Raw genomic sequence first — 14,414 nt, 5'->3', positions numbered from 1 at the left:
TTTTGTCATGAGAAATAATAAAAAAAAAAGATAACATTCAGGGAATGCAAACTTGTACATTGTATTAAAACTTTGATATTTGTAATTTTCAAATTATATATTAAAGTACTTCAATTTTCCTTGGTCCACGGTGTCTTATATCGATGTATCACTGAGATATATTTTGGGTGGAGGTGTCGTAGAACCTAGATGTCTGGCCAACATAGCGATTTCAGACAAGCAGTTTGCATGCATGTATGTTACGAAAAAGGTCTTTCCTGCATGCATTTTTTAATTTTCAGCACACTAGCTGTTAAGGTCAGTGAAAGGCAGATTTCAAGTTATTTTCTTGCATTGAAAAATGGCAGCATAGGCTGAAAAAAATAATTCCTCGTCCCATCTTAAAACTAAAAAAATCTTCCCAAGACCCACTAAGCAGGTTATCACAACACTTACACGCAAAGATGTGAATATGTCGAAGATTAAAAAATGTTCAAGGCATCATCCTGGGGCAACGTGCATGGTGTCAAGGTCGCTTGACCAAAAAAAATGTTTTATCAAAATATTGATTTTTTTTTTTACAATAACAAGGTCTAGGGTCATCAAATCTTGTCAGCTGATGCATCTCAGGACCTCATATCATGTTGAATCAAACATATGCCACGGTGAAATACTTTTTTATTTGTATGCATTTGTTTTGAATATTGAAGGCCTATATGGACTTCAAACTTTGTCTGTTGATGCATTTGGGGTCCCGGAAGTATTTCATAAATCTACATGGCCTACTTTTACGATGTTATGGCAAATCTTTTTTCAAAACATTAAAGATTATCATTTCAGATACATACTGAGAGGTTTTGACATATTTGATAACAAGAAGGTCACGATGACCTACTTTTTGAACTTTACAGGTATTCGTTTTTAAATTGTTTTAGAGGTATTAAGAGGTATGTTTTGAACACTTAAAGGCATATGATCGTCAAACTTTAATTGTCAGTCGATGCATCATAGGTACTCAGAGAACGTCAACTGAAATATAAACCACCGTGACCTACTTTTGAAATATTAAGGCTATATTTAAATATTTCAGGTAGTAATTGGATTAAATCATCAAACATTTTTAGTTGATGCATCTATAGGCTCCTCGGAGTACGTCAGCTGAAAAGTAGTTCACTGAGACCTACATTTGAAAGTTTTTGGGCTTGTTTACTTATATTGGTTTCGAATCATCAGACTTTGTGACTTGATGCTTCCAGGGTCTTAAGAGTATGTCATCTGAATATTTGGTCACCGTGAACTTCTTTTGAAATGTCATGGCGATATATTAAAATATTTAAGGCTTAGAATCATCAAACTTTGTCACTTGATGCATCTTGAATTCTTGGAGTGTGTCAGTTGAGGCATTGTTATGGCAATAATCACAATTGATAGTGTGTCAGTTTACAAACCGTAAACATTGTTGTTAAGTATAGTTTTCATCTGTAAAACTATATTTAACGGTTGTTAACTATAGTTTACGAATGTTAATTTAAATTTTTCTGTGTGTAATAAAGCGTTAACAATAGATTTTGTTGATAAACGTATATCCACGTTTGTAAACTATATCTGAATGTTTAAGATAATATAGTTTCACAAATTGAAACTATATTTATCAGCATAGTTAACGGTTTGTATAAAACTTTTTCAGTTTTGCAATCGCAAATGATTGTTTTCAAGTATAGTTTACGGTTGTGAAACATAGTTATCGCGTTAACTATGGTTTACAGATGTGAAATATAGATTAACATTGTTAACAAAATGTGTGTCATGATGAATTTGGCCCATAACAATTCTGACACACTCCAAGAATTCAAGATGCATCAAGTGACAAAGTTTGATGTCACTGTGACTTACTTTTGGAATTTCACGCTATATCTGAATGTTTAAGATAATAAGGCGCATAGAATAATAAAACTTTTTCAGTTGGTGCGGCTTGGGTTTTCGGAGTGTTTTACCAAAATGTGTGTCATGATGACCTAATTCTGGAATTTCAGGACGTTAGACATACTTACAGAGCATCAAATCGCAAAAAGGGAAACAAAAAGGGGGGCAATATGAAAAATACATAACAAAGAGTCCAAAAGAAAAGAAAAGGGATTTTAATTATTTAACGTTCCTTCCAAATTTCAGCAGTGGAATAAGAAGCAGTTTGTGGACGTGTAACTGTGTAAAACAATAATTTATACTCAATTTCAGAGATTTTTTTTAAAATATGCGAGCTTTTTCCTGTTCTTTTTTTTTTTTTGTGGGGGGATATTGTGGTGGTGTTTGTTTCTGTTTTATCTTTTCTGTATTTTGATTTAATTTATGTATAATTTCTTCTTGAGGGACTTGTCTTTACGGGGGTGGGGGTATATGACAATGTGACCGGACGGCAGAAAATTCTTACTCCTCCATGGCACCTGATCTAACCTCAGAGTTGTTTTTAGATGTCCGTGTTTGCCCTGCCTATTTGTGCAAATGAGTGGGAGATTAATTAAACCCCCACCCACCCCTGGTTCTGACGCCTATGAGATCCCACCAACTTTTTATTCTGTTTTCAGTTCAAAGATTTTACAAGTAAGTTATACATGTATTAATTGTCAATTAATTAATTTTCAAACCTCTTTCAAAAACGATGTTGCTTGATTCATGGATTTAAGCAGTGTAATAGACCTCCCGTTCTATCGTTACTTTATTTATTGAGACAGACTCATGCACCTGGATCATTTGTCAAAAAGGTCTCAGTTATTAATGGCCGGTCCAGCCATGTGGCTTAGAAACAATACCCTCAGAAATGGGACTAACCAAGTGTTCAATTGAAGGTCCTTTAATAGAGCTTACAAATTATATGTTATCTCCCAGAGATCTGATTTCTGGCATTTGTGTAAACATGTCTACCGTTACCTCACTGAGAGGTTGGTGTTCCTTTTACTTTACGAATTCTATCAAATTTCAAACATGTATTGGTTTTAAATGCGTTCACATGCGCGCTTAATTTCTCAAAGACAAAAGGATCGACAATTATTGAAAGGACTGAAAGTTTGACGAATCAATGGACTGTTACTTTGGTCTTACCAACTGCCCTAACAGTGGTGTTTGGAGGAAAGGCTCTGAAATGTCGTTTTCAAGCACCTGTTCCTGAACAAGATTTCCAATGTTGGTGTGCCTGTGTTTTAGGGAAAAACCAGAGGAGATAATTGTCAGAACAAAGGTAGGTAGTCATTGGGTGGCCAACAGCCCAATCCGTGAACAGCCCAGACAATCCCGCTATACAGGTGCCAAAATATGGAAATTGTTGAAACATTCATATTTATAAACTATAATTTTAAAAAATTACAGATAATCATAGATTGTAAAGCATAAGTGAAATATTGATTTTGTATTGAATAAATGACATTTTTTAAATGAATATCGTTTTCTTCTGTCAGATGGGACATGGAGCCAGCAGCTCTGCCGGTAAGGGGGGCGGGGTACCGACTCTGTACATTTACGGACTGAGTGCCCCCGCCAGAGCGGCGTGGATGACGGCCAAGGCTGCGGAGATCCCAGTCCACCTCAAATACATCGACCTCTTCAAAGGCGAACACAAGACGCCAGACTTTGCAAAGGTACTTGTACCTGCGTATTTCTAACTTACAAGTGTATCTACAAACAGTCAATCAATTCATATTTTTATCTGTTGTGGGGCATATTGTTAGTGTCCAGTGCAATGTTCATTATGACCCACATAATGATATATTAACATTTGATTTAAGAGTCAAAGTGAAGGGGGGGGGGCTTTGGGTTATAGAACTTTGGTAACGCAGAAGTGGCTAGCATCATCAGAATATCTGTTTGACTATGTACTTTGAATTAATTTAAGGAGAAACTTTAGAATTGTACTATTCTAAAACAACATTGCTTAGAACTTGTAACTTTTTTCTACAATAAAGTCTTGTGCGGTGAATACTTTTCAATGGTTTACATTTAATAATCAGATGCTCTCATTGCCCAATATGTAAAAATTCCACGTCCAGTTTTTACATGAATGTACATGAGGGGTACATAACTCTTCTCTTATTTATTTTTTACCCCTTTTACAACTGGTCACTTTTCTGGAATATTTCAATTATTGGCCCCCATACCTGATTATCTATTTATAAAATGGACTTTTTATTTTGCTCCTATCTAAATGTATATCAATCCAGGACTGTTTTGTTTAAATAACTGAATGAATTTAAAAGGTAAAAATTGTTCAAATTTTGTAGATTAATCCTGATATGACCCTACCAACGTTAGTAGATGGAGATTTTACATTGTGGGAAAGGTCAGTGCAAATTCTTCCATCTGTGAAATAGTAACCATGTAAAATTAACTCGAATAAATGTACATGCAATTGATTTTTCTATTTAGTCGTCCTATAATGCAATACATGGTCAGCAAATGGGGAGGGAAGCACTCCTATTTATATCCTAAAGACCTTCAAAAAAGGGCCATTTGTGATCGACTCATGAACTTTGACCTTGGATCTGTGTACAAAACAGTGACAGAATTCACAGTAAGTGAAACACATAAAAATCTCTAATAATGGTACAATGAATTCAATAATTACGACCTTTCTTTCATTACAGTACCCCCAGTTATTTGTTTGATACATGGTACAAGGAATTCAGTAAATAATTCAACCTTTCTTGGGTTACAGTACCCCCAGTTATTTCAAGGCAAGCCCCCTGATCCCGACAAAGAGGCAGCCATGAAGAAAGCCTTCGAATACCTCAACCGACATTTAGACGGCGGACAACAGTACATGACTGGTGATAACCTCACAGTCGTTGACATCTCCATGGCAACCAATATCTCCCTGACCGAGATCAAAGGTTACAAGCTGGACCAGTGGCCTGATCTGGTGATATGGTACCGTCGAATGAAGGCCCTGCCTTACTGGGCCGAGTGTAATCGCGGACTGTACGAGTGGAAGTCGCCTCAGTGATTGACGGAACCAGGAATACTCACAATGTTATATAATTAAACATTTGCACTTTATACATTTACAATAGAAACAAAGGAGAATAAAATCCACATATTAATTTTATTTCAAGTGAATCAACATTAAACTAAAACCCAGGAGATTTTGGACTTCAGCACAGTAAATGTTGCCTGCTTTGTTATTGTAATTTACAGATTTTATTTGGGCACAATATCACAGCCATGCATACATGTAAAACATCAATGCCACATAATCTACACTCTGTGTATGCCACGTGATTGATTTAAAATATTAACTAACAAAAATGAAAGCAGTCTCTGAACGATAACTATCTTTTTACAATTTTTTTAAGACAACACTTGACATATTTAAAATGCACAGCATTCTTATAGTTTAACAAACATATACACATATATACATTTAAAATTCAGTTCTAAATAAAAATCAAACACTGGAAGATGGATGGCCAGCATATTTTTACCACAGTTCCACAAACATGAACACATGGTATTGTGTTATAGTGTTATGAAGGAAGTTTTTCACTACCATAAACAAAGTAGGTCTGACTATACATTTCTTGGGTTTATAATCACAGATTTTATTATGGTATACACTTGCATGCTATTCTGTCTAAAATTAGACCTAACATTTCAATTAATTACACTATCTGGTATTCAAATGCCTGTTCTAACAATCTCAATAAAAAATAAATACAGTAATAAATTTATAACAAACAAAAAAGTTTGACAAATAAACAGGTCGAGACCACTAGATTTTCTGACGTCAGCATAAATTTGCATGTAAATTGGCTATCTGTTTACTTTGCCTACTGCTGAATGAGCCGCAACGCATTATGGGCTACTACAAGTACCCAGCTTGTTGAAAATAAAAGGCAATTTGAATTGTCCCTTGGAAACTTATTTTCACTTCTTTTTTGAGATTTGTGAAAGAAATATTTAAAATGATGTATAATCTTTCATTTCTATGCTCACATTTACAAAATTTGCTTTATGAAGCCTTATATCAACTTATAATACATCGGCCTAAACCATTGTTCAAACTGAGATGTAGGTGCTACCGTGTCGATAAAACATTGAGATTTTTTTTCATGTGATATACGTGTACATAGTTTAAGCAGGTAGTATATAGGTCCTTGGTTTTAGACAGCAGGAGAAGGTGTGCAATTATTATTTAACCCCTCAATATTATCAGAAAGTGTTTTATGTACATGCAAACGTCAAAGCGTTTGTACGGTTTTCGAAGCAACTATTAATCACCTACAACAACTCCAATATTAAATGTGAGTATGGAGCAGTGTCTTTGGAATATAATCTATCAATTTCGGTCTTATAAAGTGATAAAGAAGCTCTACAGTTTTTCCGTTGACAAGTTAAATATTGTGCAGTAAACCGACGAAAACAACGTGTCGCCATTGAATCGTAAACATGTAGTAGATTGTCATGCTTTGGGACTCATTCACTTGATTGGAGAATGGGTGTGACAAAGACATCGTCACGTGTTGAAAATTGCCTTTCATATTAGGTAATGGTCTCGACCTGATAAAGCCTGTTATTGGGCTCAGATGACTAACACACCATGTTTCCTTGAAAGCAGAGAGGACCCTAAGTAAAAGATCTTGAAAGAAAAATAATCTTGGCATGATGAATAAAAAAAAAGTACTTATGAATGCAAGTTGTTAATGATAACTTGTCATGAAATGTTCACAAAACATTGATTTATCTCATGTTTCGATGGATGAAGTTAAACTTGATTTTGAAATAAATAATGGCAATACATAAAAAGAGCAAATATCTAAAAAGAAATGCTTTTTTCTGAAAAATGTATGCAGTATACAATGTATTTTTATATTTACTATGAATTTAAAACAATACGTTTGGACTTGAATGTGGTATCCAGTCATTATACATTAGTTCCATGTATATAGGATTTGTTCATAAGTTAACGTAACTGGCCTCAGCACCACAAATCATAATACTACTCAGTTTCACTTCATCCAGATGAATCTTCCAAAGGACATCTCATTTTTGTCTCAAGTCAGCCACTTCAATTCTCACTGTATCCAGGACGCGAACATGGGAACAAGACTACAAGAATTAAAAATAATGTGACCCAAAATACCATGTCTATTATAATTTGCAATAATGCCCATTGAAGTGGTAATTTTCTTTGTTTGAATGGAACCTTTTGAGCTTTCTTTTGGACTATATCTATATGAGTAATAAATACAACCTAACCACCACACCCCCTTTCTTTAGATCCAGGGATGGGGGTCATGAATTTCACAATTTTGGAAAAGGATGATTTTTTAAAAGAATTTACACATTTTCACTATTTGATCAATAGCATCCCACCCCTTCCCAGAATTCTTGACCTTTGGACCATAAATTTCAGTTCTGTTTGGAGGATGAGTGCTGAATTGTTTTTGACAATCTTGCCATCAGTTTGCGCAAGTCAAGGAGCAAAGAATATTTTTGAAGAATGAAAAGATTTTGAAGGTTTTAGACCAACCTCCCAGTCTTGCAGGGAAGGGGTACCATGAAATTCAAAATTTGTGTTCATCTTCACCTATAAATGCTACATACTGTATAAGCAGGAATTTAGCGAGGATTCAATTTTGACATTTTTAGCCAGGGTGTTGAGATAGCTCAAATTAAATATTGCTAACAATTTATGCCACATAAGAGATAACTGTTTTATTACTTTACACCACAAAATCACTAAAAATACTTCTCGCAAAAAAAGAATTACTGAATTTTAAGGACAAATCGCTAAATTTGCATCTCACTAAAAATTCCACTTCTACAGTATTAAAAAATGGTTCAGCAGAATCTGAGAAAAAGTTGAAAATGTTCAAAAATACCTACTGTAAAATCACATATTTTCATGGGGTCAAATTTTCGTGGTTTGAGGAAAAAATTTTGTTTCGTTGGGATTTGATTTCGTAGATAAAGAACTTTTTAGAAGTTGTGCATATCTAAATTTACATTTCGTGGTGGGCATTTATTTGTGGGTCTGCTCATACCTCGAAAACAACAAATATAAAACCCCTACGAAAATAAGTGATTTCACAGTAATAGACATACCGTAATTTCGGGATTATAGGTCGATGGGGTATATAGGTCGAAAGGCTCATTTTCAGCCTTAATTTTTGAAAAATCCTAAGATAGGTCGAACTTACTACATGTGTATATAGGACGAGGCTTTGTTTCCCGTTTTCTAAAGATTCTTACGCAGATACAATGTATCGGAACAGGTAAACCCCTAAAATTACTGGGGTTATTCCGTGACATGAACGTATCAAGAAAATAAACAGGTATTTTAATGAGTACAGCATTTAAATAAAGTTTTTAAAAAAAATGTTGTTAAAACTTCTTTGAATTGTGTTACTACTTATTTTTCTCCAACTTGCCTGTTCAATGCCTCCGTTGTTTCACACTGTTGTTAAATCAGAGGCATAAATAACACGTAAATATGTTATTATTTTACAGCTATAACTCGGGAAATACTTGAGACCAAAGAATAGTAATTCTGATTTCAGAACAACTTGGACACATTCCTAATAAATTTTATTCAGACATTATCTATTGATGGACGACAATTACTTCGATGTCTGCCATTTTTATTTTTCTTCTCCAGGGATTTGCTAAAACACGCAAATGACCATTGAATGTATATATCAAGCAACAGCAAAGAATTGAAATCATATTAAAAATCTATAAGTTTAATCTATAAATTTAATTGAGAGTACATTCCCAATTTGACTGTCAACATGAATTTCACGGCTTTGTTTGTTCAATGATGTGTAACACTAATATCCTATAACGGCACGTGGGTTTCTTAATCATGCCCCGCAGGCATTTAAACTGACACAGGTGTTAACCTTTGAGTACACAGTGTAAATCCCTTTATCTGTCAGACAATTAAAATTCTGTTAGAAGCCAATCTTTGTATGCCAATTTATAATAAATGAATTTATAACTTCCAAAAACGTATGGGAGTACCGGTATATTCAAGGTAAGTTCGTTTGACCGGTATTATAATTAATTAAAATAAAAAAAAAGAACAGTTATGTCTCGTTTTTTTTCTTTCTTTTTTTGTAATTAAATTTAGGAATTGAATGGCAACAAATTATTTCATTCATTTTACATTTAATAAACATAAGACAATAAAGAATATTTAATATACTATTTCAGTTTATCGCTACTAATAAATGGTAAAAACACTACAGTTGTGATTGTGAAAAATTTCCATATTTTAAATGTTGATACGGTTGCGGTTTTACTTTTAGTACACGATCACGACTTCCTAACTTCACAAGATGGATACTGCATGATGTTAATGGATAATACATTGAGGAATTATTTCATAGATGAAGCAATGTTGTTTTCCTTTGTCATCAACGGATATTTAATGGAATTTATTTTGTAAGAAAGCTATAGAATAAATATTTTATTGTTTACCGGGGCATTAATTTTTTTGTGAAAAATAATCAAAAAAGTTACGAAAGTGGCACAAATTTGCTTTGAAATTGACGTAAATTTTACTGATTTGGGGTCATTTTTCGTAAACTTGAGCCTTAAATAGGTCAAATTCTGAATATTGGTCAACCCCAGCGGATCCAAGAAAAAAAGTATCGACCTATATTCCGTAAATTACGGTACATTAACCCTTGGGGATCATGATTTGGACACACATGAATCTGCACTTCCTGAGGATGCTCCATATGAGCAATAAGCAACTGTTACTACCTGTTTTCTATCTGATTACTTACATCAAACAATGGTGGTGTTTTGGTGTGCTGGTGAAATCCTCTCTCTCTACATTGTCCAATCTCTGGAAGGCCTCGATCAGATGTCAGAGTAAATATCCCAGTCCTGTCCAAATATAATAAGATTTCAAATGCTTCCCCAAGAAAAACTTTACAATGTGTAGTTAAACCTTGTTAAGTCAAATTTGCTGGGACCAAGAAAATGCTTTGAAATATCCAAGGTTTCAAGATATCCAGGGTTAAAATACTTGAAAATAAGTAGTTGGAACTCCAAAACAACTTCTACCTATCCCTGGTATTCAATATATCAGTGTTTCAGACACCAAAGTTCAAATGTATGATAATCCGAGAATAAAATCGAGTTAAAGAAAAGGAAACTTATTCACCCAGTGAAAATTACTTACTCATTATACTTTGGTGCACATACAATGGCTATGGCCTCTGGTAACATAGCCTGGTACCCATACTGATTATGCATGTCAACACTAGACAGGAAGGCAGTCTGGGTTGGATGTGTCTACGAAATCAAGCATGATCTACATTTATATGATTTAAGATGACAATGAAAATCACGAAATCTCAATTTTTAATAGATTATATGTGTAAATTAAAACTAAGTGATTTGAATCATTCTCCTGCAAATCCTGATTGCTGGGAGTGTCGCAGACAGAAAACCCTTTATCTGTGACAATAAGTGATTTGATGAATACACCTACATGGATCCACCCCAAAGTGATGAGATCCCTCGGATCTTGGTACATAAATAAGTCCTCCTCATCCTCTGCTACACATGTGTCAGTAGTTCCTGTCTGTTTAGGGACCAGAACATGTGTTATGTGGAAACTGTTATGTACCTACAGAAAAAAAACCTCTTGGCATTCAGACTGTCATGAAAGATAAAGAATTAACAGGTAAACAGCACAAGAAATTTGTAATTTTGATCTACAGATAATCATAAATTAAATGTTATTCCAGCTTTAAAAGCTAAAATTAACTGTTTTATCATGTAACAAAATGCTGGAAAAAAAAAGTAATTCTGCAGTAACACTGCTCCTCAACACATTTGAACTTTAAGAGTACAGGCATTTCAGGATATAGGCTATGCTAACCAACTTTCCAGCAAGAATACCACAGGTTTCAATATTTCTTAAGGTGTTGTGCTCTGCAAGCACCATGAACTTTCTCATCAGATCTGACGGGACAACAACTTCCCGAAGGCCCGAGAAGCCAGTACTGGTAAAGTGGTCAGGTTTGGTGCTTCTGTCAATGTCTGGAACACCATTTCTAAAAAAACAAACATTGTTAATGTGTGAATAAAAAGTAGGAGTATTCTACAAATTCAGAAAGTCTTGTTTTTAGTAAGATTCAGGAAATATCAATCATAAGAGCTAAGCATTTGATAATCTGACAGACTTCTGTCTCCAACTGAAACATACATGGTTGGGGTGGAGTAATCAGAGATGACTAGGTTTTTCTTCAGCTCTCTATCAGGAATACTTGGGTACTGAGAATCTTTAATCAGATTTTTCTCCACTGGTCTCTCCCCAAAGTCATTGTGAATATAAGTCAGACTCCCCGCCGTGGCTGATGGGCGCTGGTTATTCAACCCTTCCTTGCTGTCATTTTTCGCAGTGTTCTCACTACTTTCACTGTCTTGATCAATATTTTTCAGTAGTTCTTTTTCCTTCAGTTCCTGAAGTTTGCGTTCCTGTTCATCCAGCCATTTTGATTCGGCTTCACTTTTAGCCTGTATTTGCCTGGCTTCCTCTTCCTGTCGTCTAACTTCCTCTTCCTGTCTCAATCTCTCTTGTTCTCTCTCTAACTCCTCTTGTATAATACGCTAATTTAAAGCAAAGACAACATAATTTTTTCATAATTTAAAAAGCAAGAGGCAATTTCTTTTTTTTTGGTATAAAAAACCCAGGCATATTCAAGTATTACAATAGTGTTTGTGATTTTCAGATATAAATTGAATTCTTGATATACATAAAGATTGAGTTAGGAACGACTTTACTTTACCGGTCCCCAGAAAAACGCGCTAAAATGAAGTGTCGCCGAAGGCAACTTCAGTATATAGGAGATCGCGTGAGCGATCCGAAAAAATTTCAAATACGAGGTTTTTTGGCCTTTGCGAGACTAACCCTAATCAGTCGAATACTAGTGCAAGGACTAACCCTAATCTCTCAGGTGGGTGCAAGACTAACCCTAATCAGTCGAATAGTGTGCAAATTTAACATATTTCAGTTGAGTGACGTAAATGTTACGTCATAGTCCAATGAGCACGAGGATCTTGCGGATCTGGGGACCGGTAAAGTAAAGTCTACCCTTGAGTTATTCAGAATTTTCCATTTTTATTACCTCTTCTTCTGCGCGCTTCTTTTCAATTTCTGTGTATCTCTTTTTCAAAATGGATTTCAATTCTTCGGCAATGGGAAAAACAAGCTTTACTTTCTTTAATGTAAAATGAATAATGAGTTTCAGTGTATATCACACACCAGTTGATTCTGCTGTACTTTAATCTGTGCAATGCTGATTATAAATTTATCTGTCACACAGATAAAATAAAATTCCTCCTCAGACTTACCTTCTTTATTGCTGAAACATCACCAGCAGGGGCCGAGCTATAATCAGGATGCTTGGGTAATTTTTCCACAAACAGACTAAAAATAAAACTGTTATGTTAAAAAAAATAATTAATACAAATTTGTATTTAAAAAAATTTTAACAGTAGTACTATCAGTAGCTGCAGAACTGTAGCTCTCTGCTTGAGAAAATTCGGACAGATAAAGCAGAGAGCTACAGATCCAAGCATGGTAAAGACCTTCGATTTACGCTGCCGATTATTTGTAGCTCACTACGAGTATTTTTTCTTGTATTTTATGCTTTCCCAGATTTGAAATTAATTTTAAATAGTATTTGATAATTTATTTCCTATCTAGCTTGTAACACGAGCTTTGATTGGTTACAAAGTCGGGTGTAAATATCCGTGCACCCGACTTGAGCCGGGTGTAAATAAACGTGACGTCACAATGCATACATTCTATATGATAAAAGCTAAAAATCATGTTTACAAAGCATTTTTATGGGTACAAAGTAAATAAATTCGTTATCCAGGTCCAATCAAGATTTGAAATTATACACCCTTTTAGGGTGTATGGAATAAAACCCGGGGTAAATCCCCGTACACCCTTGATTGAACCTGGATAACTAATATAATCATACATTAAACTTCAATTCCTGATAATTTACTTACCTCTAAATGCTTACAAATGGCTGTTTGTGGTTACGGACATCGAAAGGGAATTCTTTTATACCTACATTACAAAACTATATACAGGACTGTTTCAGACCGTTAAAAGGTAAATAAAGTATCAAATATAAGATTTAATATATGAATTATTATAGGATACAATTCTAAAAGCCAGAGAAAGCTTAGACTACACGAAATACATACCTAAAGTAGCGACAAAAAATTGTCAGTGTAAATCAAAGGTTTTTACAATGCTTGGATCTGTAGATGTCTGCTTTATCTGTCCAAATTTTCTCAAGCAGAGAGCTACAGTTCTGCAGCTACTGATAGTACTGTCACTACACATGCAGACATTTTCTTCATTATCAAAGTAAATCAAAAAACTTACGAAATAAACTTTGTATACAGGATAAATGCCTGCTCATAGTTTTTTTCATCCTGGTAGACCTTTGCCATCCTCAGCATTTCATGGCCAGATCTGAGGTACCTCCTAGGGGGAATCTGAGGGTCAATCTCCACCTTACAGGCATAGTTACATAATTCTCTCACCCTAGCCCCAGGGTCCCTGATGTGGGAGGTCAGGGAAACATTGGCAACTTGTGCCATGATACCTTTGAAAATTAATTTTAAAAAAACATTATTTAAACTGCATTAAAAATTGTGAAAATTACTACAGAGAGCAAAAATATGATTATCCATTCAAAATAAATTTCAGTCTTTCATGCAAATCTATCATATCAAAAAAAAAAAAAAATCAACTTCAGCTTTCAAACTACATGCAGATGCAGACTGACTCTGACTCAGTCTGAGACTGGAAGATACTCATTGATCATGAATTAATCATGCCCATAATTAGACCTGAACGTCAACATTAATGATTTCGTTATAAAAATAATCACACCTTACCGATAGGAACTAAGTAAGTTATTTACAAATAATTTGTCATCTGCAAACTTTCTTCCAACATTTTGTTTACTTCTTTTGCGTGATGCTCTATTAATGATAAATCTTTAAGTAGGACATACCACAAATGTGTCGCACAGTTGGTCGGGAAATATTTGCTCAAGTACAATAGGCCTAAATATAATTCTTGTCAACGCAGAAAAGACTGAATGCAAGAGGGGACACACAACAACCGGTCCCCATCGAAAAAAAGGAAATAAAAAGCATTAATAATTTAATATTGAATACCCCCCCCACCAAAAAAAAAAATGGAAGAAAGAAAAAAAAAGAAAGTATAAATAAGAGCAGCGCTTTTTATAAAAATATGGTATAAGTATTTTCGTGGCCGTTCCTATGTGTTTTTACTGTTATGGTTTTTTTTTAACCTACTTATCATTATTTTCAAATAGATTTATTAATTGATTCAAGTTGAAGATACATATACTGATATAGGTTCATTTATTTGA

The 14,414-nt window shown here is 34.5% G+C and overlaps 2 protein-coding genes across 5 annotated transcripts; one reads left to right on the top strand and one right to left on the bottom strand.

The window, feature by feature from the left end:
* The first annotated feature begins 2,694 nt into the window (after positions 1–2,694).
* LOC134255879 (glutathione S-transferase 1-1-like) lies at positions 2,695–5,283 on the top strand. 3 transcript variants are annotated; one of them, XM_062738468.1, is made up of 6 exons: positions 2,695–2,915; positions 3,006–3,211; positions 3,429–3,608; positions 4,248–4,306; positions 4,393–4,537; positions 4,682–5,283. In XM_062738468.1, exons 2-6 carry the CDS (start codon positions 3,155–3,157, stop codon positions 4,967–4,969), a joined length of 729 nt encoding a protein of 242 aa, XP_062594452.1. In that variant the 5' UTR covers positions 2,695–2,915; positions 3,006–3,154; the 3' UTR covers positions 4,970–5,283. The 3 variants fall into 3 exon arrangements, with proteins under 3 accessions (XP_062594452.1, XP_062594453.1, XP_062594451.1); XM_062738469.1 differs by lacking the exon at positions 3,006–3,211; XM_062738467.1 differs by lacking the exon at positions 2,695–2,915 and having other exon boundaries at positions 2,943–3,211.
* On the bottom strand, positions 5,050–14,006 carry LOC134255878 (STAM-binding protein-like). 2 transcript variants are annotated; one of them, XM_062738466.1, is made up of 10 exons: positions 13,907–14,006; positions 13,394–13,616; positions 12,340–12,415; positions 12,114–12,206; positions 11,192–11,595; positions 10,865–11,039; positions 10,472–10,609; positions 10,160–10,272; positions 9,759–9,861; positions 5,050–7,071 (listed from the first exon to the last, which is right to left on the bottom strand). In XM_062738466.1, the coding sequence occupies exons 2-10, from the start codon at positions 13,609–13,611 to the stop codon at positions 7,006–7,008; spliced, it is 1,386 nt and encodes a 461-aa protein (XP_062594450.1). In that variant the 5' UTR covers positions 13,612–13,616; positions 13,907–14,006; the 3' UTR covers positions 5,050–7,005. The 2 variants fall into 2 exon arrangements, with proteins under 2 accessions (XP_062594450.1, XP_062594449.1); XM_062738465.1 differs by having other exon boundaries at positions 13,912–14,000.
* Between the last annotated feature and the right edge of the window lie 408 nt (positions 14,007–14,414).

This window comes from Saccostrea cucullata, unplaced genomic scaffold (assembly GCF_032062105.1).
Source record: "Saccostrea cucullata isolate Sc308-1 unplaced genomic scaffold, CSIRO_AGI_Scuc_v1 ctg78, whole genome shotgun sequence".
Classification (NCBI taxonomy): Eukaryota; Metazoa; Mollusca; class Bivalvia; order Ostreida; family Ostreidae; genus Saccostrea; species Saccostrea cuccullata.
Note: the sequence above shows the minus strand (reverse complement) of the source record. Positions and strands in the feature narration are given on the sequence as shown.